This window comes from Phyllostomus discolor, chromosome 3 (assembly GCF_004126475.2).
Source record: "Phyllostomus discolor isolate MPI-MPIP mPhyDis1 chromosome 3, mPhyDis1.pri.v3, whole genome shotgun sequence".
NCBI classification, from domain to species: domain Eukaryota; kingdom Metazoa; phylum Chordata; class Mammalia; order Chiroptera; family Phyllostomidae; genus Phyllostomus; species Phyllostomus discolor.
This window is the reverse complement of record NC_040905.2, coordinates 50,274,967-50,300,398: the sequence shown is the minus strand read 5'-3', so window position 1 is coordinate 50,300,398 and position 25,432 is coordinate 50,274,967. Positions and strand designations below refer to the sequence as shown.

General features: G+C 39.5%; 1 protein-coding gene and 1 pseudogene across 3 annotated transcripts in view; both read right to left on the bottom strand.

Moving 5' to 3' along the window:
* Positions 1-25,432, bottom strand: part of MSH3 (mutS homolog 3) — a 138,874-nt gene that overhangs the window by 5,631 nt on the left and 107,811 nt on the right. For all 3 annotated transcript variants that reach the window (XM_036020474.1, XM_036020476.1, XM_036020475.1), the window contains exons 20-22: positions 22,527-22,684; positions 10,166-10,352; positions 5,328-5,457 (exon numbers count right to left, since the gene is read on the bottom strand). In XM_036020474.1, the coding sequence (XP_035876367.1) occupies positions 5,328-5,457; positions 10,166-10,352; positions 22,527-22,684 (475 nt within the window). The remainder of the gene's footprint in view (positions 1-5,327; positions 5,458-10,165; positions 10,353-22,526; positions 22,685-25,432) is intronic.
* On the bottom strand, positions 18,587-18,677 carry LOC114513561 (annotated as a pseudogene).

The following is a 25,432-nucleotide window of genomic DNA, read 5'->3' as shown; positions in this document are numbered from 1 at the left end:
TTTTAAATAGTGTTACTCCAGTCAGAGAGTGTGTTCACAGTCTTGTATGTATGCACTCTGTAAAGTAACATATATAAAAGCTGTTTCTAAAAGTGCTAGAAACAAAACAACAACAAAAACAGATAAGGAAATATTACACGTTGCACAGCTTAAATGAGACAGAGAAATTCTGGTTTATTAAATATCCTAGTAACCAAGAGTACTATATACAGAAGTAGATGCCATTCAGTACCGTGAGATCCTACTTAGGATTGATGGGTTTATTGCCCCACCTGCCAGAAAGGTTGTTAGCCTGCCCGCTGAGCTATGTGCCCTCTTTAGAAATTCCCTGAGCTGAAGAGAGCTGCCTCCCCCAAGGGCACGACTGATTGTCTGGAGCAGCCTGCACCCAGTGGCTGGCTGCCATGCAGGTGGGGAGGCAGCCTCAGAGATGGCCACCGAAGATGCTTGCCTCCTGTGTTCAAGTCCTGTCAGTTCCCCTCCTTGAGTGCAGGCTGGACCTAGTGACTTACTTCCTGTGATAGAATATGGCACAAATGGTGGGATGTCACTTCTGAGATTAGATTACAAAACAGTGGCCCCTGTCTTAGGCACTCTCGCTTGCTGCTTGCTCTGAGGGAAGCCAGTTGACATGCGGGCTGCTCTAAGGAGAGGCACATATGGAAAGAAACTGGTGTCTCCTGGCAACAGCCGGCGAGGGCCTGGAGGCCTGCCAACAGCCCTGTGAGTGGGCTGGGAAGTGGATTTCACTCGTCAGGCCTCTGCCCCCGACAACACCTTGCTTATATCCTTGGGAGAGAAGGTGGGTGCTGGAAGTGGGAGGCAGAGGTGTCAGCTCAGTCATCCATGGATTCCTGACCCACAGAAATTAGGAGAGTGTTTGCTATTTCAAGCTATTCTGTTTGGGGGTAATTTGTTATGTTGTAAAAGGTAACTAATAAAGGGCGTAAGGCCTGATTCCCTCACCCCAAGCTGAGGTAACTGTGAAGGACCAGTCCAGCCTCAGAGCTTTCCATGGGGCTGGCTGGGCCTTATGGCTGCATCACAGCCCAGTCCTGCCCAGCCCTACCCTCAGCGCTGACCGTACTGCACCCCTCAGTACCCTGCAGCATGCAAATCTCAGGTTCGGCTTCCTGGGGAACCCAGTCTACCTCACATGCACACACACATGAATTAAAGACTTTTAATGAATGAGGCTATAATGAAACCCAATAATACAAACACAATGCTGCTTATAGCTTAATCTTTGATCATTCTAAAGCACCTTGGGGGTTATACAGCTTTTATTATAAAATTCAATTTAACAGTAGTGTGTTATAAAAATGTCCATGATGAACAAGATTTACAATGATTTCTGAGACCCTAGTATACTTACTGTAAGTTTATCAAGAGAATTTTCTCATACATTTTTTCATTTGATAAACATGTATGCATTGTTCTTTTACCAGGTAACAACTAAAACATCAAGAGTGAACACAACAGAAAAACAGAATAAAGGAGTTTTTCTTAACCTCCTTTAAGAATTCAGCAACAGGCACATAATGCCTTTTGAAGTGCGGGTGCAGGAAGCGGGAGGTGAAAGAATGGGGGACGCTCTCGGGAATACACAGACTAGGACTTACATTACAAAGCTCTAAGAATACCTTGTGCCTCCAAATAAAACTTAAGGAACACAAAGAGCAGGTGAAGAAGTGGGTAGGAACCGACAAGGAAAAGATGGAAAAACCAGTGCCTGCTAACCTGGGTCACTTTTGGTTACGTGCAATGCTCACAAAACAAAAAGTAAAGTGAATAGCAGCAGGCAATCAAAACAGCAAACTCTTCTCATCTTTAAGACAAATATTTTCTTTATCACTTCAACAGGGTTGGTCCTAACTGATCTCCCTCATGCTGGCCTTCCTAAAAAAAGACTCATTCATCTGTCTGTCTGTCTGTTTATAATCCATCCATACATCCATCCATCCATCTCTTGAAAGCCTACTAAATGCCACAAACCCCCTTTTACTTAAGCATTTTCCTTTTTTATTTCACTTAATATATAATATATAGTATAAATAGCTATAAAATGCTTTTTACATTTAATATAGCTATCAAATAGAGCCAAACCATATAAAATAATACATTGTTCTAAGTATTTTATTAATATACCTTAGTATTAATTACGGTAGTTTTCACACCATCCAAGTAAATCAAGGACCACTCTCCCATAATCACTCGGGGAAACTCTTTTTACAATTATGTTCTACCTCGACTGTCTCTTGCTGAGTCCCCCACCTCCCTTTGATGGGGCGGGGCGGATGGGGAGGAGGGAGAGAACACGTGCAGTAGAAATGTGGAGGCAGAGAGAGCACGGTGGATGGACGGTAGAAACAACTCATTTCTTTACTGCCTCACAATAAAAATTCTTGGTAAGAAATTTACTTATAAGCTATGACCATTTCTTAAATGGGTATTATTGAAAAGCTTATTTGATACTGCTTAAGAGTAAGTAAAAGTAGTAATTCACGTTTCTGCTTGTTAGAAGGAAACAGCAAAATCTGTTTTGAAGCCAAACTTCTACAGGCAGTTACTAAAGAGATATGTCCTGATCAAAAAGACTCTGAAATCACTTTTAAGGACCAGTTCCTAAAATTTTGAGGTTAGGTGACTTGTCCAACATTTTATAGACTGGAATAGCCACAAACACAGGTTTCTTGCAGGCCCACTGCTTTATCTACCATATATCATGGGAAATAGGTAGATGTAGTATCTTGGAAACCAGCCAAACGGGTATTTGGAGCATTTTACTGGTGAGCCATGTAATGGCCTCTAGTTTAGACAGAAGAGGAGTTAGGCTGGAGGTGAGAGATGAAGCACAGACATAGCCAGGAATAATATAGGAAGTGAGCAGACAATGGAGCAATGCTTCAAATTACTTGAGTGAAAATTATTTTCAACCTAAAGTTCTAGCCCTTGCTAAATTATAAATCAAGTATGAAGGCATAATGGAGACATGCCATTCAGGCAAAATATCAAAAATTTTATCTCCTTTAGTTGATATTGCTAGTATCTATTCCACCCATAAAGAAAACCCTCGTTTACAAAGGAGTTAACTCCCTGACCATTTAATTCGGGAAACAGTGTTCTCATATCCAGCTCTAAAAGTTGATCCTGAGTACAGTGCAGGCAGATCAAAGCCACCCCTGCCATTCTCACTTCCAAGAACTGGTTTAAGAATGAGCATGTGATTCAGTTCTGAACATGAGATGGGACAACGATGAGATGCTAGTGAGCCTCTGAGAAAAGCGCCCTTGCTCCTGAGACAGAGTCACAGGAAACACAGATCCCTTCCCTTCCTTTAGACATTGTCAAGTCTGATGTAATGCGGAATGGGCTCCAGCCTTCTTGCCACTAGCGTGAGGATGAAGCCAGCAGGGCAGGAAGTCAGAGCCTGGAGAACCACAGAGAAGAGAGCTGTAGCGGGAGATTAGATACACCCTCACCGTTTGAGCCAGAGTGACTCCAAGTGTTTGTTACTTGAAATCAAATGCACAGTGGAAAGGGTGAGAGAATTCCTAGGATGGTGGTAATGGCAGGTCACAGGACAACAGTCAGGCGGCCTGGGGTGTAATCCAGTCAGGTGAAGAGAACAAAGACTGCAGGAGAAGTGACCCCAGTGGGGAAAAGTGGAACCAGCAGATTCAATCATGTGGAAAAGTGTCTAGAGGTGTTTTATAAAGCTAGTGGAGGATAGAGGGAGATTCAACCATAGATGCAAATAAAACAATGAAATGAAAAAATAAAACAAGGCCACTATTACCTTCAAGAAAACAGAAAGAGCTGTACAAGCAAGAAAAGGTACTGGTTCGTGAGTGAGCAATACTTACTGGCAATGACAGTGGAAACAATGAATATGAATAAAACAAAAGAAAAGTGAAACAACTACACCAGGATGACAGAGGAAGGGAAAGCTGATGACCTCCACCTAACACAATGAGAAGTCAATCAGTGTTAAGCCAAGTTGATGAACCAGGAGAGAAGAAACTAGAAGAAATGGAGGAAAGAGTTAAAAGCAGTTGCTTTCAGACTGGGATGGGGAGAAGGCATGGAATGAAGGGGCAGAAGCAGGGGACTGCTCACTGGTAGCTTGAGCCTTTAAGCATCACTTAATTTTTTAAATTATGTTCATGAATACAATGTCAAATCAGTAAAAAAAAAAAATGCCACAACACAAGATGTAAGGCTCTGGGTTAGTAGTCAGTTTGCACTGAAAGCTTACCCCTGGCCCTTCCCTATTGGTGAATTCCATTTTCTTTATCCCACTAGGTTTTAGCTTGTAAGCTCCTCCTGTCACTTTGGAAGCAGATTAGTAGATATGAAACTGCTTCCATGAGATAATTTATGATGTGTCTTTGCAGACTGCATGGTAGTAAAAGGCAAGAATTGCCTAACATTACTTTATCTTAGGTCCAATGCTTTGTTTTATTTTGGTTAGTTGCCTGATTTCTTTTTCAGGTCCATCCTTATAGCTCTTCCAAAATAAAATTTGGACTCTGGAGTGTCTTGGATAATGGATTTTCCATAATAGCACATCAACTGTGTAAACCATCACTGGCCAACAGACTAGTGGCTTTAAAAAATTACTACCACAGGAAAAAATTATGCTAAAATCTACTACATTACATACAGCACTTGATTTGCTTCTATTGGCTAATAGTGTTCTTTTTCATGAAATGTCTCATTTCTGTGACACTAACAATAAGAGGAAAGGCTAGGGAAAATGCTGCAGATCCCACACAGCGGTTCTAGCAGAGCAAAGAGAGCCTGCCAGCAGTGGACATGGATTCTAGACTCAGTTTGGCCCCCATCCAGGGGGCTGACACGGGCGAGCTATATACTTCACCTGACATTCAGTTTCCTTGTCAAATTAACATGAAACATGTCCAATATAGAACATGGTGCTTAGTAAGTAATTAATACTGAATAATGTTTTGGAGAAAATAACAGGCATTTTAGAAGATGACTAACTATACTCTACACTTAACTGTTAGGGCAGCTTTCCTGAGATCAATCTAAGAGGAAAACCTAATATCCCCCCCAACCCCACCCTCTTCTTGTGAAAAATGAGATAAGGAATACCAGGGAAAGACTCAGAGATGGCAAGGATAAATGTGAATTCTTTTTGATCCAAAGCTGAGGGAAGTTAACTTGGACAAATGTCATTTACAATCAACATTCACAGCTTTTATTATTAACAAGCAATAAGTTCATGTTCCTATGAACTTTAAGTTATCAAACACGAATACCAGCAACATTCTAGTTGTACCTATTACAGGAATGCTCCATACCTGGGTCCTGTTTGCTTTCATCCTCACTGACCAAGAATCCCATGTGGTAATTCCCCACCTGCTGTGGGTAATTTTTCTCTAATTCACACACTGGTGGGTAATGGGTGACAAACAGGGTTAAGGATTTCACCTAAAATAGTAAGACATAGAGTAAGTGTTATTTTAAAATTGTATTTAATTGAAACTCTTCCCCAATTTTCTATTTTGAAGAATTTTAAATCTTCATTAAAGTTGCAAGAAAAGTAAAATGAACACCCACATGTTCTTTATCTAAACAACCATTGTTTTGCTATATTTCCCTTTCCTTCCTCCCTCCCCGCCCTCCTCTCTCTACTTCATTCTCTCTCAATCCCCTGAAGCATCTGAACATTGTGACATTGCATCCTACCTTCTAAGAACAAAAAAATTCTCCTATATAATCAGAATAACATTATTACACTCAAGAAATTTAACATCGATACATTGCTCTTACATCCAACATATAGTCTGTAAGTTTCCCTCAACTGTTCCATCAGAGTTCTTTATAAACGTTCCTTTTTTAATCAAGGATCGTGCAGTGCACTTAGTCACATCTCTTTAATTTCCTTTAATCTAGAAGAGTTCCCCAGCCTCTTTTTTTTATCTCTTATGACATGAGCATTTTTGAAGTATCCAAGACCTGCTTCACATAATGTCCCTCGATTTAGATTTGACTGATGGTTTCCTCCTGATTAGATTCAGATTACACCTCATTGCCACGAATATCACACATCTATGGAGGTGAAGTACCCTTTTCAGTACATCACACCGGGCGGCACACATCAATATGACCCCTTACTGGGGGTGCTAAATGTGAATTTGGTTTAAGCAACGACCAAATCCCCCCATTGTCCTGACACCTTTCTCTTTTGAAATTAACAAATATGTTGGGGGGGGGGGGAATATTGTGTTTTGAGTCTCTAAGAATCTTTCATTCAATCATTTTACCACCTAATGATTATCAGTGGCTGAGTCGGTTATTATTATGGTGGTTAGTAAATTATTAGTTGGCATTCTATAGTGTTTTCCCTTCTCCCCACCTTACCTCCACCATTTTAATTTTAAATTTTATTTTGTTGGTATCAGTATGGATTCAATGGATTCTTTAATAAGCATTAGTTTAAAGTACACATTATATATCATAGAAATCTCTATCTTAAGGAAAGTTAACACCAAATTATGGTCTAAAAGTTAGCAGAAGAGGATCATTAAATTGAAGAACTCCAGTTTTGGTTCATTGGCTATTCACTTTATGAAAAGTCAATGGGCCTTCTCTCTTACAACAATTACAAATAAAGCTACTAAGGCAGGGTTTCCCTGACAAGCTGCTCCTCGAGTCTTGCCCGAGGGGTCTCTGCCTCTGCGAGGTGCCCTCCCCTGAGTGACAGGCATTTCCAGCCAGGAGACCTGAAGGTTCTCACAGCAGCAAAACACAGCCTCCCCCATTACTCCTCTCTGCTCCCTTCCCCCTTCTTAGCAACCAAAACACACCACGAAAATAAGTATTTTCATCTGTAAAAAGGTTAGAGACTCCTGTTCCAGAAGAATGTTCTTCAAGGACTTCCCTCTAAGATAAATTTCAGCTAAAAATAACACTTTCCTTATTAATATTTAAAATACCCAAAAACTGCTAGAGAAGCAATGAAAATTGAAGTGACAAATTCAGCTCTGTCATAATTTATTCCTGAAGGTTCTTAAATGAATCTTTGAAATATTACCAAATTGGAGAGGTAAAGATTTTGGAGTCCATGTTAAAGGGGCTTATTTAAGAAAAAGAAGATGATCAAAACTATGAACTATTAACAATTATCTCTAAGAAACAATCTAAGGAACAAACTAAGCAGACAAGAAAAACAGAGACAGATTCATGGATACAAAGAGCATTTTGATGGTTGCCAGATGGGAGGGGGTGTGAGGGAACAGGTGAAGAGGTGAGGGGATTAAGCAGTACAAGTGGGTAGTCAGAGAATAGCGGTGGGGATGTCAAGTACAGTATAGGGAATGGAGCAGCCAAAGAACTTACATGCATGACCCATAGACATGAACAAATATGGGGGGCAGTGCCTGAGGGAGTGGGGGGTGCTGGGTGGAGAGGGGCAAAGGGGGAAAAATTGGGACAACTATAATAGCGTAATCAATAAAATATAATTAAAAAACAAGAAAATGAGGGAAAGACACAGACAAAAAGTAAGAAAGTGAACAAGAGAGAAAAAGAAAAACCAAAGAGGAGGTAAGGCTCAGGGGCAGGGGACAGGCAGAGAAAGCGAGAGACCCAAATGAACGAAGACAGAATAAATAAAAGGTAAGAGTTTGATAGAGAAGACAGGGACTGAAAGTTTGATACTATCAAAATTTCACACTGCGATGCTTAGAAATACACTTTGAAAACAGATATGCAGTGTGGGGGGTGGTGGGGGCGGATGTCACTAAAACACAAAAAGACACAAAGAGATGAGATCATAAGACCTTATATTAAGATCTTTTATAATATTGTTGCAAAAAGTGACTTTGGGCCAAGATAAGAGGCATAGGTAGACACACACTGTGCCTCCTTGCACAACCAAGATTTAGACAACAACAATTTTGAAACAGAATAACAACCAGAACTGACAGAAAATTGATCTGAATGGGAGTCGGACAACCAAGAAAATAGACGCGCTCATCTAGACCAGTAGGAGGGGCGGACTCGGGCAGCCGGGTGCAGGTGGCAGCGAGGAGAGCAGAGAGCGTTGGGACTGGGTGCATGAAGCATCAGGGGCGTGAAAGACGGCAGCAGGTAGACCCTGAGCATGCAAGCGGCAGCTGGCAGACCCCGGCAGAGAGTTGGCAATCAGCAGACCCAGCGAGATGGTGATTGTGAAGCAAGGCACTGTGCACAACCCAGGATCCCAGCGCTGGGAAATAGAGCCTTGGGGCACTGATTGAGGACACCTGTAGAGATTGAGGAGCAGGGAGGGACTCCCAGCCTCTCAGAAGAGATCCTTGGAGGGTCCCACAGTGTGCACAAGCCCACCCATATGGGAATAGGCACCAAAGGGGCCCAGTTTGCTCTTGGGAAGCAGTGGGAGGCACTGAAGTCCCCTGGAGAGCAAGCTCCACTGTTCCCTCTCGGACCCCGCCCCCACATACAACATCACAACCCAGAGACTGGGGTGCCCCACCCTGGTGAACACCTAAGGCTCCACCCCTCATAGATAACAGGTGCAACCAGACAAAAGGGAAAAAAAAAAAAAAAAACAAGATAGCTCAAACAGACCTGAAAGCCCCAGAGCCAGTTTTTTTAAGCGACTGAGAGATAGCCAACCTATCAGATGCACAGTTCAAAGCACTAGTGATCAGGATGCTCACAGAATTGGCTGATTTTGGTCACAAATTAGATGAACAAATGAAGGCTACAATAAGTGAAATGAAGAAAAATGCACAGGGAAACAATAGTGATGGAATGAAAGCTGGGTCTCACATCAATGGAGTAGACTAGAAGGAAGAAAAAAACAAACAACCAGAAAAGAATGAAGAAATAAGAATTTAAAAAAATGAGAGGTTAGGAACCCCCAGGACATCTTGAAACGATCCAACATCTGAATTATAGGGGTACCAGAAGGAGAGAGGAACAGCAACCAGTGGAAAACTTATTTGAACAAATAATAAAGGAGAACTTCCTTATTCTGGCAAAGGAAATAGACTTCCAGGAAGTCCAGGAAGCTCAGAGAGTCCCAAAGAAGTTGGACCTAAGAAGAAACACACCAAGGCACATCATAATTACATTAGCCAAGGTAAAAATGAAGGAGAGAATTCTAGAAGCAGCAAGAAACAAAGAGACAGTAACTTACAAAGGAGTTCCCATCAAACTGTCAGCTGATTTCTCCAAAGAGACCTTACAGGCAAGAAGGGGCTGGAAAGAAGTATTCCAAGTCATGAAAGACAAGGACCTACATCCAAGATGACTCTATCCAGCAAAGCTTTCATTTAGAGTGGAAGGGGAGATAAAGTGCTTTTCATATAGGGTCAAGTTAAAGGAGTTCATCATCACCAAGCCCTTACTATATGAAATGTTAAAGGGACTTATCTAAGAAAAAGAAGATAAAAAATCATATATAGTGAAACGACAGCAAACTCACAATTATTAACAACCACACCTAAAACAAAAACAAAAAGAAACTTAACAATCAACTAGAACAGGAACAGAACCACAGAAATGGAGATCACATGGAGGGTTAGCAATAGGGAGTGGGAGGAGGAGAGAGGGGGAAAAGGTACAGAGAATAAGTAGCATAGATGGTAGGCAGAAAATAGACAGGGGAGGGCAAGAATAGTATGGGAAATGTAGAAGCTAAAGAACTTATGACACATGGACATGAACTAAAGGGGGGAATGCAGGTGGGAGAGGGTGTGCAGGGTGGAGGGGAATGAAGGGGGAAAATGGGACAACTGTAATAACGTAATCAATAAAATATATTTAAAAAAGAATACTATTGCAAAAAGTATGTATGTCACAAGATAAAAATGGCACTATCTTCTGTTTGTTCTTTCCTCAAGGATTGGCTTGCAGGTGGATGGCCCCTGCTCTTGATATAGTGCTGGCCACAAACAACAAGATACAGTTCTGGGTGAAAACACTGCCAGGGAAACACATCAGAGAATTACGAACATTATTTAGGGCCAATCTCTCTGAGCCCAATATATACCACTGAGCAATCAATGGCAGTAGTAGGGTCAGTTGTAACAATTGAAGATACTTTTGAGTATTCAGAAACTGAAGTCAGGAAAACAATTTGCACAGTATGTACCATTCATGTACAAAAAATATGCAAGATACTTACATCTCTAATAAAATGCTCAAGGGTAGCATAAGCAATGGCGATTCCATCGTGGGTGCTCGTCCCTCTTCCCAACTCATCCATGATAACCAAGGACTGTGGGGTTGCTGTCCTTATTATTTCTGCTGTGTCAGTCAGTTCCTCCATAAATGTACTCCGTCCTTTATATATATTATCTGCAGCACCCATCCTACAAATAAGATGAAGGCAGATTTTCCTCTGAACTTTATTATTAGGAAACTAGGCATTATTTTCTGAACAATAAATATAAAGATGCTTAGGGTTCTAAACACCTTGAGTCAATAAGAGCTGAAATTACATTAAACTAAAGAAAACATACAGAGAACCGATCTGCCTGGCAATGGCAAACGAAGCCCAGCCCTATTGGAAAGCCCACAGGTACCTGACGGCACACAGGACACCAAACCCACGGATCAGCTCTCCCGTGGGAGACCAGGCCTGCATTGTACCTAGGCTGCTTTGAGACTTGCTCTTGCTAAAACTCTCTCACCCTGAGTTCAGGCAGCAAATGCTCACTGCATATCTTTTTTTTTTTTTTTAATTATTTTAATTGTTGTTCAAGTACAATTTTTACTCCCATCCCAGCCCACTTACCAACCCTCCCCATCTCCCTCCCATTTCCACCTGCCCCTAGTTTTTGTCCATGTGTCCTTTATAACACTGCATATCTTTAACTTCCTGAAGTCTGTGCTAATTCTCCCAAGTACTGAAGTGCAACCAGACCAATTACTCTTATTGTTCCCTTGTATCTGCAACATTTTTTCCTTGTTAATCTTTGGCTGATAATAAAATAGCTCTGGCAGGCAAATATTTGGAGGGGGGTGTCTATGATTCTCAGGAATTAGAATAACAAGCAAACACTCAGTGAAATTTCAATGCAATAGTTTAAGTACTAATCTATTAGAAATCCTAATGAGTAACAGAGTGGTCTCATTGGCCATTTCAGGAATTGGAGAATGCTCTTAAGAAAGATATTCAAAGGTGAGATTTCAAATCAGGGAGAAAGGATGAATGATGAATCACTAAAAAAGATGTTAGCTAATTGGTTACTTCAGGGAAAAAAAAGATGTGCCCCTACTCAAATCACGTTCCAAAATAAACTTACATTGACTTAAAAGTTTAATGTAAAAACAGAAACCATAAACATACCAAGCAGTAAGATGAAATTTCATCTCTAGACAGGTGGGGGGTGACTTACGCACACAGTGCCAAAACACGTGACAGCAACGCCCCATGACCCCACAGCGCGGTGCACTGTTACAGGGTTGCTGTCCTTGAGGAGGCCAGGCCAGATTTCAGTCCCAATTCTACAGTTAGGCCAGTGGTTTTCAAATATCTTTTTAACTACTAAATTCTTTGTTCAAATGAAATTTTGCAAAGGAATTCATTCTGCAGATGAGATCAAAGAAAAGCTGATTTGGTTAAAAAAACAGCACTATTAGGCCCTTTTTCCCATCTCAAGGGGGCTCTTTGGGACTCTTAAAACCCTACAGAACAGTCTGCATTCGGAGCCAACACAATTTCTATTGCAATTCTACTTTCCATAGCACCTGATGAGAAAGGAGAAATGCCGCCCAGGAGATGCTGAAGAAATACTGGCCCATTATCCAGTCACCAAGGCCACTCGGGAGGCATGTGTTTATAACTGGTGGAACTGATAAAAATATTTTCAGCTGACTTCTCTTAAGAAATATTTAGCATGTTTATCGTTCTGATAAATTTCAGTAATATAATGACTTAATATGACTCTGATGGACACAGAATTTTAGCACTGAACCCATTTTCCTTTTCACTTTTTTAATTATATTTTATTAATTATGCTATTATAGCTGTTCCCATTTTTCCCCTCTGCCCCCCTTGAGCCAAAACCCCCCATTCTTTCAGGTAATCCCCACACCATTGTTCATGTCCACAGATCAGGCATATAAATTCTCTGGCTACTCCATTTCCTATACTCTACTTTACATCCCCATGGCTATTATGTAACTACCTATTTGTACTTCTTAATCCCCTTACCTCTTCACCCATTTCCCCAAAACCCCCTCCCATCTAGCAACCATCAAAATGCTCTCCATATCCATGAATCTATCTCTGTTCTTCTTGTTTGCTTAGTTTGCTTTTCAGATTCATTTGTTGACAAGACTGTATTTATTCCCATTTTATTATTCATAGTTTTTATCTTCTTTTCTTAATAAGTCCCTTTAACATTTCATATAATACTGGTTTGGTGATGACGAACTCCTTTAGCTTTTTCTTGTCTGGGAAGCTCTTTATCTGCCCTTCCATTCTAAATAATATATTTGCTAGGTAGGCAATCTTGGCTGTGGGTCCCTGCTTTTCATGACTTTGAATATTTCTTGCCAGTCCTTTCTAGCCTACAAAGTTTCTTTTGAGAAATCAGCTGACAATCTTATGGGAACTCCTTTGTAGATAATTATCTGCTTTTCTCTTGTTGCTTTTAAGATTCTCTCTTCATCTTTAACCTTTTGCGTTTTAATTATAATGTGTCTTGGAGTGGACCTCTTTGCATCCACCTTGTTTGGGACTCTCTGTGCTTCCTGGATCTGCTTGTCTATTTCCTTCACCAAATTAGGCAAGTTTTCTTTGATTATTTTTCAAGTAGATCTCCAATTTCTTGCTCTTTTTCTTCTCCTTCTGGCACCCCTATGATGCAAATGTTTGATGTTTGAATTTGTCCCAGAGGCTGCTTATACTAACCTCATTTGGGGTGTTGGGAGAGGCTGTACCACTGGACCCTATAGGACACCTACTACATTAGGCCATGATACCAAGACAGGAAGTCATAGCAACTCTACCTAATACACAGAAGCATACACAGGGAGGCTGCCAAAATGAGGAGACAAAGAAACATGGCCCAAATGAAAGAACAGATCATAACTCCAGAAAAGAGCTAAACAAAATAGAAATAAGCAATCTTTCAGATGCAGAGTTCAAAACACTGGTTACAAGGATGCTCAAGGAACTTAGTGAGGACCTCAACAGCATAAAAAAGATCCAGTCAGAAACAAAGGATACACTAACTGAAAAAAGACCAATTTACAGGGAAACAACAACAGAGTGAATAAACCCGAGAATCAAATCAGTGATTTAGAACATAAGGAAGCAAAAAACAACCAATCAGAAGAAGAAGAAGAAAAAAGAATCCTTCTCATCTTTGCTACTAGGACACAACTATATAACATTTTGTAATACCGAATAGCAACCTTGACTTATCTCAGGTTTCTATCCTTATTTCTCTTTGACCCAGCATTTCTGAAAACCATATTACTCTTTCATTATCTTGCTCTATTGTCTACATCCCAGCAAACTGCCTAAAATAAGTTTCTGGAGCAAGGTAGGATATAAATTAATTAACATTAATTAATTAAAGTTTGTAATTTTTTATTAACTCAACAAGCATTTGTGAGACATAATACTGAACACTGCAGTCTGACATTTTTCAAATGTTAAAGTATTTTAGAGATTTAAAGAATTCTGGAACATACGTCATTATTAGCATTCTGTCTTGGTTTTATATTCAAATATAATGAAAGCTGCATTCTTAGAGTTAGTTTGCTCTGGGTAGACAGGTTACAGTTATGTGATTAAGAAAAAAAATCACTGATATTTTTAGGAGTGGCGGCTGACTAATCCTTCTAATCCCCCTATTCCCTCCTTGCCTATAACCTTATACAGGTCAACAAAGCTTAATAAAGCATTAATGGAGGAAATAATTTTTTTAATTAGTTTTCTAAATTCAAGATTATTTTCATGAAAAATTAAATAAGGGTCTGTTTTTATAAGATCTTGATATTTTGAGATAACATTCTAGATATTGCTCAATTATAGCAAATGGTGTGGGCCTCCGACCCTCCAAATCACAATCTCTGGGCCTCGTGCAAGAAAAATGCTAACATGAAGGAGAAATACTGCAATTAATGGTGGGGGGTTTCATGTTGAATAATAAGTAATTGGAACTTAAATATCAAAATTGTTCAATAGAGGCAATGATGATCTGTGTTGCATCAGTTTTGACATACTTTAATTGTTTTTAAAATAACTGTGGTTTTTTAATATAAATAAATAAAATTTCCCATTTTTAGGTGTATAATTCAGTGGTATTAAGCACATTCACAACATTGTACAGCCATCACCACTATCCATTACCAGAACTTCTTCATCACCCCAAAGCAGAAACTCTATGCCCATTAAAAAAGTAACTCCCCACTCTCCCTACCCCCCAACCCCTGGTAACCTCGATTCTACTTCCTGTCTCTATGAGTTTGTATATTCTAGGTTCCTCATATAAGTGGAATCATACCCTATTTGTCTTCTAAGTGCTTTGTTTAGAAAGGTTTTTATGTTAGCTTATTTTGTCTTCTTTTTGAAATTGAAGATCTTCTATTCATTCCACTTTGCTAAAACAACTTTGCAGAATTCTGTCCAATATAGGTATCTACATTTCTTGGGATTGTTTTTTGTATATGAAGTAAATTTTACAAAAGAAAAATAATCTCCTGATTAACAATGTACTCTAACTTTTGAGAAGGACAGTATAAGTGTGGAAGAAAAAAAATAAATTTTAAAGTCCTAGAAGAGAAAAAGCTGCAAAGAAATACCAATTTTTAAAAGATGTGTAGATATCGCATGGTATTTAAAAGGCATAAAAATGTGAAGCAGACCTGTATTGTATATAATGAAACATAACCATTAACCCAGAAATGGAATGAAATCACAAATAATTTATCACTATATGTGCACATTTTTTAAAAGCCTAGAAGGACTTAATTTTTTTCCTTTTGAGCTTCTCAGTTGTTTTAAATTCTGCACAATGAACAATCATTACAGTATATTAGAAAAACAAGTCCTTTTTTAAAAAAATCACAAATGATACATTTAAGAATACTTTATAAACTACTATATGCTTACATTAAGACAAAATAGTTACCAGGTTAAATAATTAGGTTTCTTTCAGCAATATCAAAAATGCTTTATTAGCAACAATGAAATTATTATAATAGAAAGAAAAAGTTTTTGCTTCTCTAGCATAACTGTTCCTAGTAACAGCTGCAATCAGATCCCACTAACAGTATTAAAGTCAACTTACCAAAGCTGTAACACTGAACAGCAAATATAGCCAAGCAAAAACTACTGCAGTAATCTTTCAATTTTAATTGAAACATTACTGAGAATCAAGAGAGCAATCCAGGAAAATGCTGAACTTGTACTGGTTCACAAGAAACAATGTTCACTGAAACTGTCTACAAAGCACATGCAGACCATTTACGAGAGGGACACAGGTGTTCTCCTGTCAGAGGAAACCCGCAATGCTCTGATGGGGCAGACCACTCTAACGCATCTCCTAGTCCGCCCTGTGGGAAAGCCCCAGGGATTTCAAAAGAAAATAAGCAACAGAGCAAATGCTCTTCACCAACTCTATCTGTGAAAATCATAAATAATCAAGGCCATCAAAGGAGGGTAAGATTAATGAAGGTAATTAATAAGATCAATAGAGGGAACATGACCCAACCTGAGGATGCAACCTTATAATTGAACTCACATTATGAGCTCAAGGAAATCACAATCTCTCTAATTCTGTTTTTCCTTCTGTAAAATGTCAAGAATTGAAATCGAACAATGGCTACTAAATCTTGACATGTTTCAGATTTCTTTTGAATACAGAGTCCAAAGGTTCCCTTCATCATGAGAACTAAAACAGTATCTCCAGGGGATCTCCATTGAGGGGACCTGCCTGAAATCTGCACTTAAAATCCAGCCAGGAGGCATTACATTCAGAAACTCCAACTATGAGGCATTACATTCATACAACCACTTCCCATCAAAAAGATGAAGTGAGATATTTCCTGTTGGCTAGGATACAGCTATGGGAGCTAAATAAACCACAGAGACGTTCATAAGGTAACATTTCTGATGCCAATAAAACTCGTAACAGCCTACTCATGTGGTAAAGCATCACTTACCATGTGCCTTTTAGTGCTGGTATTTACTACCAAGTAAAAGATATGCATGGATTCCATATGTTTCCTTTCTGTCCAGAAGGATATGTGTTTTTTAATAGAGTACAAATACCCCACTGTAGGTGCTCGATCAATATTTGCTGAATTAAACTAAATTGGGCAAACAAATTAGTTATCCACACAAAGGCAAACATTTGAAATAATATAAGCTTTTGCATGCCTATTAGCTTCCAATTTGCTCTCAAAATAAACACACTGGTGCCATTCTGATTACATAGCATTCCTGAAGCTGGGTGCAGTAAGAGAGTTTACATGCATAGCACGGTATGAAAATTATTAACAAGGGATCACTTAATATAAAAACTCTTTTCTACCAACATTTAATTGACTTAAATAGAAATAAATTATGCTGAGAGAGGCCAATTGTTTTGGTTTTTTTAAAAGCAGACTTAATAACTCACTGTTTTTCTAACACTTAATTACTGTCTAAAAAGGGGAATGAGGTTTAAGTTTGCATTCTTCAGGATAATACACAACACATCTTTTTTCAGTGATGTACTCAAAGATAGTAATGATCCTTAGAAATATGTGTCTAGAAATTGTTCGCTGATGAGTATATACATCACAATATACTGATATAAATATACCAGTTAGAGGCAAATGTGCATGTTTGCCAAAATTCTACTTTTAAAAAAAGTGCTTCTTATTCAGGAAAAGGATCACATGGGGTTACAACATTCCAGAAAAATATATTCCTAAAGTTTTCTGTTTACAGCTTTTCACACATTTATTTATACTTCTTATAGCATAATGCACAGCACATAGTAGACACTCAATGATTATTTACGAATACATGAATTTAAACCTAGCGTTGTAAATGTCCAATTAATAATACAAAAATAACCAATCTAAAGATAAAGTTTGAGCCAAATTTTATGCATACAAAATGTTTTTAATAATTTTTCCCCCATGGGGCACAAAAAGGATTTGAAATAATTTAGAATAATAATATACTTATAATGGAAAACCTGTAATGTCTATGAAACTAGGATTATAGTACAGTAGGTTCTTAAATTTATGACAGCAAATTTAGCATGAGCTTTTAAAATGCTAATTTTTTGGTCTCGCACTTAAGATTCCAATTTTATGGGTCTCTGATAGGCCTTAGAAAGTAGCGTTTTTAACAAGCATCTCTGATTCTGATGTAGCTGTTCTCAGGCTCACGCTAGAGACATATTCCCATGCAAGAAGAGAAGGGAAAAACTAACACAAATGTGCTTCCACACCTGAGCCTTGAATTTAGCTCCTGCCTTCTTGGCAGTCAAGACCAAAAGGAACTGAAGAGGAAGCAGCACCTGGTGATAATGAGAGGCCCTGGCGGTTTGGCAGGGAAGGCCAATAAACCATTTTAAATCTCTGTAAACAGGCACAGCATGCACATGCAGGGGAAAACATTGCTTAGCATTAACAAAAAGTGATTTATAAGGTGGCACTTAGTGTAAAACATATCAAGTAACAGAAATGAAAATATTCTTAAGAGAAATTTTGTAGAAAATACAGAAACGTCATCAAATGGGTATTTCTTACTCTAATTTAATTTTAAAGCATAAGGACAAACTTTCACACACTGCTGGTGGGATTCTAAATTCATCTGGCCTTTTTGGAGAACAAGAAAGGTGCACTTTCCTTACAGTTCAGAGTCCTGTGCCTACAGAAAGCCTAGATCCAGGAAACCCAGTTCTGTGTACTAGGAGACATGTGGAAGGCTAGTATCAAGACCATACTTGCAAAAAATTTGAATCATGTTAAATATCAATCAGGGAAAATATATAAATTATAATACATGTTTACAGTGAATATCATCACTACAGAAAATAAATGAGTGGACTAGAATTACATGTATCCATACAGACAAATTTCATAAATATAATACTGAGATGAAAAAAGTCACTTGCAGAATACATAGTGTGATATGGCACATATAAAGTTTAAAAGCATACCACATGGTTCTATGTACTGTTTCAAAAATGATACCTACATAGTAAAAATACAGACAAATTAATGAAATGAAAACCAGAATCAAGAAGAGGGTCAAGGGGAAGAGGACTGGGGGGATCAAGGGTTCGCTTGTATTGGCAACACTTTACTTCTTTAGTAATCTGGTAGCTATGTGGGAAATTGTTATGTCTGAAATATTTCATAATAAATAAATGAAAATATGAGGGCATACTATTAAACCACATCCTAGTAAAGATCCTAGAGATATAACTGCATGTGACCCACAGAAACTCCTTTCCAAAGGTACCGGAAAGAGAGGGTGAGGAGGAGGGAACAGGGCCCTGGACTACAGTGGTGCGTCCCAGGTGGAGCTGTCTGAGGTTAGAGAGACCAGGAGTCTCCTCACAGCAGATGCACTGTAGCCACTGAAAGGTGCAAGACTAACCTGTATGAAGAGAGAAATGTCCCCCAAGTATCAGGTACTACACTTGATCTTAGCCAAAAGGCCGAGAAGTAATCCCCCACATATTAGGAATAAAACCAAGATACATAATAATCATGCTTAATATAATACCATTTTAAAAAGATAAGATTTAGCCCTGGCTGGCGTAGCTCAGTTGGATTGAGCGCGGGCTGCGAACCAAAGTGTCGCAGGTTTGATTCCCAGCCAGGGTACATTCCTGGGTTGCAGGCCATAACCCCTAGCAACCGCACATTGATGTTTCTCTCTCTCTCTCTCTATCTCCCTCCCTTCCCTCTCTAAAAATAAATAAATAAATAAATAAATAAATAAATAAAGATAAAATTTACATATACCTGCAAATTTGTAAAAAGTCATACAAAGAATCATTAAAAGTTGCTGACCTGAGGAGAAAGTGAACATTTTACCTAATACCCTATCGTACTATTATATCATTTTCAAAATAAGCATCTATTACTTTAATAATTAAACAACTGAGCTCTCCAGCAAAGGGTCAGGGAAATGCTTCTGAATCTTGGCTACACTTCAAAACCCTCTGGAAACTTGTAAAATTCAACCTCCAGACCCCGCCCCAGGTTGACTGAGGGGATTCAAGTATCATTATTTTTAAAAAAACCCATAAATCCCTGGCTGGTGTGGTTCAGTGGACTGAGCGCCGGACTGTGAAGCAGGGGATCAGTGGTTTAATTCCCAGACAGGGCTCATGCCTGGGTTGCAGGCCAGATCCCCAGTAGTGGATGCATGAGAGGCAACCACACATTAAAGTTCCCGTCCACAAAAGAAAAAAAAAAAACTCCATAAAAATTCAAAGGTTAAAAGTGATTATCTTACATTGAAATTAAGATCAAACTGACAGCAACCAGAGGGGAGGTGGAGGGGAGGTAGGAGAGGATTATGGGGAGAAAAGGGGGAAGGGTGTTCAGGAACATCTATAAAGGACACATGGACAAAACCAAAGAGGGGCAGGATCAAGGGTGGGAAGTGGGGGTGGCTAGGGTGGGGGAGTGGTGGGGGGAAAATGGAGACAACTGTACTTGAACAACAGTAAAACAAAATCTGAAAAAAGAAAAAAGAAAGGAAATAATATAAAGCACACCAAACTACCCAAAGTTAAAAAAAAATACAAAATAAGTCCTTGTCTTAGATGTGCAAATGACAGTGTTTCTGCTATGAAAAGTAAATATAACTTTATAATGGTCTGGAAAGAAAGCCATCAATTCCTGGAGGAGAAAGAATGAGGTTATTTTGAGACTGAATTAAAAACTTTTTGGAAAAGTGAAGCCTGGTAAACTAAAGTGCCTGGGAAAGTTTAAATCCTAGAACCCAGATCCTGTGCCACTGTGCAGAGAAAAGAAATCTGTCCTGGAAAAGAGTGCTCCCGGACAGGGACCACGTGAGCACCTCACCAGGCTCCTGCGAAGCCTCTCATTTTGATTGATACTGCCCTTGGTTAATTAATTTGGGGGTGAGGTGGAGGGGGAGTTGGTTTTTTTGTTACTGTTTACTTCAGATTTTAAAAATATTTATAAGCAAAAGAAAAGCCACCATAATCCTATATTCCTCACGATGCCTGGAATATAGCTTTGATCTAGATAGTTTTCTCCACATATATTTATATATGTAATTTCTCAAACAAAAGCAGACTCATACAGGATTGCCAGGCTTTGTAACCAGCTCTTTTTCATGCACTGCATCAGGAATATCCTTTCACTATCTCTGGATGGGCCCACCAGGGCTGGGTAACTGAAATGTATCCCCAAGGAGTTGAATAAACAGATGTGTTGAAGGAGTTAATTCAGAATGAATACCACTATAATGAAATAATGAACTTGGCACTGGCAGGGTTTAAATAAGCTTAGTTCTTCTTTTCCACAGTGACTAGTAATCACTCTAGCACCTTAAGGCTGCTTCTGTAACATGGGATAAAGGCATGTCATCATACCATCAGCATGGAGAAAAAGCCCATGTTCTATGTCAGCACATTCCCTATCAGGCACTTCCTGAGTGACAGAAGGAACGGTACTGCCACTGCCAAAGTGTCCTAATAGCACTGTAGTTTCTACTATGGCGTGGAAATGTTACAGTCATTTATGCATGGAGTGTCTGTTATGCATGGACAATGCAAAGTTCTAGGTTAAGAGAGGTAGAGAAATGCACAAAATAGGAAACTCATCTTCTAGGAATAGACAACACAGCAGTAGGGGCAACCATGTACACAAATGACTATAAAACTGAAGTTAGTAAGAGCTTTAAAAGAGGAAAAACACATGGAAGGTGGAAGTACAGAGATGAGAGAAATTAATTCTGGTTATGGAACTCAAGGAAGACTTCCTGAAGGAGGAGGCATCTGAGTGAGATCTTGAACAACAGGTGACAGTTGAACAGGGGAAGAATCCTCAGCAGGGCAGTCATGTCAGTGAGGGAAAGGCAGAGTAGCTGAAATAGCAGAAGCAGCCACTGATCTCCAGCCTTCTTTTACCAGAAAAATTTACCTTTATTTTGTTTTCTATTACTAGTATCTAAAAACCTTCCTAACTGGTGTTCTCCTCACTAAGAAGATTCTCTTTCAGACACCTTAAATCACCCACAATGTGTTTTCATTTTCCTACTTTTCCCTTATCTTTTTCTCTTTACTAAATGTCATTTTCCCTAATAATGTAAACAAAATAAAATACCTAGTGCACTTTGCTAACAAAATAGGAGATTAATTGCAATTTTAAAAACTAAAGAAAGAGTTTTTAAATTTCCTATGTAGAATTAATTTACAAACACGTGGAGATCAAAATAACATCTCTTGGGCGAGATGGCATCAAAGAGAGCTTGGGTTGCTTCACTTGGTTCACTCTCAGATTAGAAACCAAGCTTTAAAGCATGTTGAGGTCTATTCCAGTACATCAATATTAGCATGTGATATGTTCTGATGTGATTCCAGAGTCAAATATTAAATAAATGTGAAGGTAGACAGTAAACTGAACACTCTATATACCTAGCTAGACTATATACCATAAATTATATTCACTTATTTCTAAAAATGTAATGTAAGAATTATAAATAATTCTTTTAAGAACTAACAAATCTAACGTCTAACCACTATGTTGTACAACTGAAACTAATATGGTATTGAATGCCAACAGTAATTGAAGAAAATTCTTTGAAAAAAAAATATTGAGATAAGTTTGCAGCGAGAGAGTACTAGAATTAGTGGGATCCTCACATTGTAAAGAATAAAAATGTCAAATCACTATTTTGTACACCCGAAACTAATATGACTAATATAATATTGTATACTAACATACTTGTGTTTAAAACAATTTTTTAAATTGATAAATCTGCATCAATAGATTAAACTATGAATTCTAGTCAGTGACACCAGGATATTTCACCCCTATTCCTAATAAGGCATGAAATTTAGGTTTCTACCTGGAGGGGTAAGAACCTGTCAGTGGCACACCATGATCTTAGAGTAAAAAGAGGAGGAGAAACTGTCTTGGGCCAGTGCCTTTTCCGCCTGCTCTCAGTTCCCACCTACAAAACCGGGGGAATGCAGCAGTTCCCAGACTGTGCCCTACAGGGCCTCGCAGCCAGCCCTCCGAGCCTTCCACCTCTGCTTTTCTTTGTTTAAACACTAATCTGCTGAAGAAAACATACGATTTTCTTTAGAGGAAGAATTCAGTAACTAAAAATAACTTGAAAACTACTGGACAAAATGATCTCCTATGTCTGTCCCAGTATTGATATACATGATAGAATGATTTCTTTAAGCTCCTAAATTCTAAATATTTTAAGGGCATATCTGTCAGTTTAAATATGTACATAAAAAGAAAATTCATGTGACAATGTGGGCTTGATTTATTTCAGAAATATATTCAAATAGAAGTAATCCTACCTTGTGAAAATGCCATCCACGATCCCAATCGTCGCCTCCTCTGCAGGAACATAGGAGCCGGTCTGAGCCATGATAGTGATCAGTGCGACTTGCTTTATGTAGGAGCTCTTTCCACCCATGTTCGGTCCCGTGATTATCATCACTCTCTCCGAGTCCCCCTGGAGAGTCAAAGAGCAGTGTCACCATTGGGCCAGAGGGGCCCTTATGTAGTATTTACAAGCGATTCCATAAAACTTCAATAGCCAATCAATAATTCACCACATTAATAGAATAAAGACGATAAATAACACGATGATCTCCAATGGTACAGAGAAACCATCTGATAATATTTCATTTCCATTGATTAAAAATGTAGGAAAAGAAAATGGAAGGTATAAGGACTGGAAAGAAAATAATGAAACTATCATTATTCCTATATGTCATGATTGTGTTCCCAGAAGATCTAAAGAAATCTACTAGGATCAGTAAATGAATTTTGCAACATCTTTTGGTATAAAAGTTCAGCATTACTCTATTACTAGTATTACTGTATTGCCCTGTCACAGGTATGAAGCAGAGCTTGGAGAAGCTAAGTACCTTGCCCAGTAATGCAGAGCTACTCAAGAGCAGAACTGGGATGTTAAGTGAAGATCGTCCTCTAACAGATGTTTCAAAGTGGCAGGGGGTGGGGGACAGCAGGAGTGGGAAGGTAGGGGAGAGCCCTGCTCAGTGACATGGAATTATAGTCACCGCTAAATAAGGGAAGAGCTACCCCAGCCCAGGCCCCTCCCCGGGTCCACCACTGAGCACACTAGAATGCCAGTCAGTCCGAAGATCCCTGAAGTCAAGACATGCACAGCAGAAAGAAAATAAAAAAAGTCACATATTAGTTTCCAAAACTTGGGCATCAGCTAATTTTCTGCAAAAAAAAAAAAAGCTTTCTCCCTTGACAGGTAGAGATCTTTACATCTATCTTTAAAAAGGAATCATGGTAGAACTATTTTTATAGTAGCTGCAGACTACTGAAAAGTTTGGCAGTTTCAAAGCGTTTTATTCCCTGAAATGTCAATCAATGACAGGTTACAGTAAGAGACACTCTAGCGAAAGCCTCTGCCAGACAAACCCTCAGCCAAATCCTTACACTTTTAACCTAAGGGGAACTACAAACACTAAGGCGGGGAGTGAGGCTGGTGGGTACAGGCTGTACGCTGAGATGCTGAGGTAAGGGTCCACGCCCTTCTGTGCCTGGGTGCTGCCCAATTTACTACACTCCACTAAGTGCCGCTTGTCGCTCAGTCCAACCCCCTCATTTTATGGATGAGAAAACTGAGGGCCTGTGAGTACGGGGCCCACCCAAGACGACAGCAGAGTGACGGCAAACCAGGGTTTGGATATACATCGCCTATCACCGTTAGGTGCTGTCCCACTACTACACCTGGGTACCGAAAAGTGGTATGTGTCAAAAATTTAAAAACCGGAACAGGAAGGAGCTAGAATAGACAGACAGCATCTGGCCAGAGTGATGGTGAAGGCTCTGAAGGCGCAGCAGTAGATACGGGGCCCTGAAGGATGAGCAAGAGCTCAGTCAGTGGAGATGGATGAGGGGCGGGGAGGGAGGAGAGGAACCTTCTGAGCAGGGACAGAAGCGCAGGTCACAGCACTTTAAAAAGTGTCACACAAAATGCCCTTTTTTTCCCCTCACTGTTTCAGAAGCAGGAAGAAAGGGGCATCTGAGAAGGGAAGTGACAGAAAACAAAATACAATGTTCAAATGCCGTTAATATTTCCTCTAACTTTTAACAATATGATGTAATGATCATGCTATGTAAAGATCATGCTAATGCATTTCTAACAGAATCTATGAGAATAACTCAGCCATGGAGTTAAATTAAGCTTAAAACTCAGACATATTTTATAGCATGCACTATTGTTGTTCTTCTTGGTAATTAGGTACCAAGGGTCAAGAGCTTATGAATATTATTGTAATGAGTCTTAACTTTTATATAGCCAAAGCAAGCATTTCTGATGAGGCTAAAAGTATTTATCCTGGGAAAGGGGTGAAAATGGGAAGGCTGTGGCCCTTGGTCCCCCTGTGCTCCCTCATCTTTACCTATAATGTGCCTCACATGGTGCCAGGATGGAGGCACCTGAGGTCCACCCAGGGCCCACCCTGCCCCACTCTGGAACACCCGGGCTCTGCCTTTGCCTTGGGCCACAGAGACCCAAGTGTTCCAGCGCTTCCTGGGAGTCTTCCATCTTTGCACACTTGACTCATTTCCTTCCCTTCCGCAAACTGGGAAACTGTTAACCACACTTTTCCCTTTCCCCCTCCCAATAACGTAAATTTGGTGTTATTTATATTTTAAAAAACGCAAACTAAAAATCCCAACTTCGATTGCTATAGAAACCAAATCCACCCATTAGAGTCATTTGGTTGAATAAACAAATAATCCTGAGGTTGCAGTGGGTTACGGTGGCGTCTCACAAGCAGTGGCACAGGGTACAGGTGTGCCAGGATGCTGACCTCCTAACCCTCCAGGTGGCAGGTGGGGCACCCTCCTTCTGTTCTGAGCAACCTTTTTCTTCTCCTTCTATTCTAGTGCACCATGGAAATATGACCACTTCCCCGGTATGCTGAAATGTAAAAGGTTGGCCAGCACTGACTCACCTCGGAGTACTTTGTGTTTGGGGAGCAGTTCAGGATACCCAACAAGGGTAGCCCCTGGCAGGCCAACTTCCCCTTCTCATTCCTGGTTTACTCACAAGTATGAAGAGGTGGTTATACTACATGATCCCTAATGTCCCTTCAGGCTGTACAGTATAACTATTCTGTAAATTGTAAAATACCTATATAACATCCTGAAAAATAATATTTTGTAAAGAAAAAAAGGACAAAAAGTTTACAGTGAGACTTGGAGATAGTTCAAG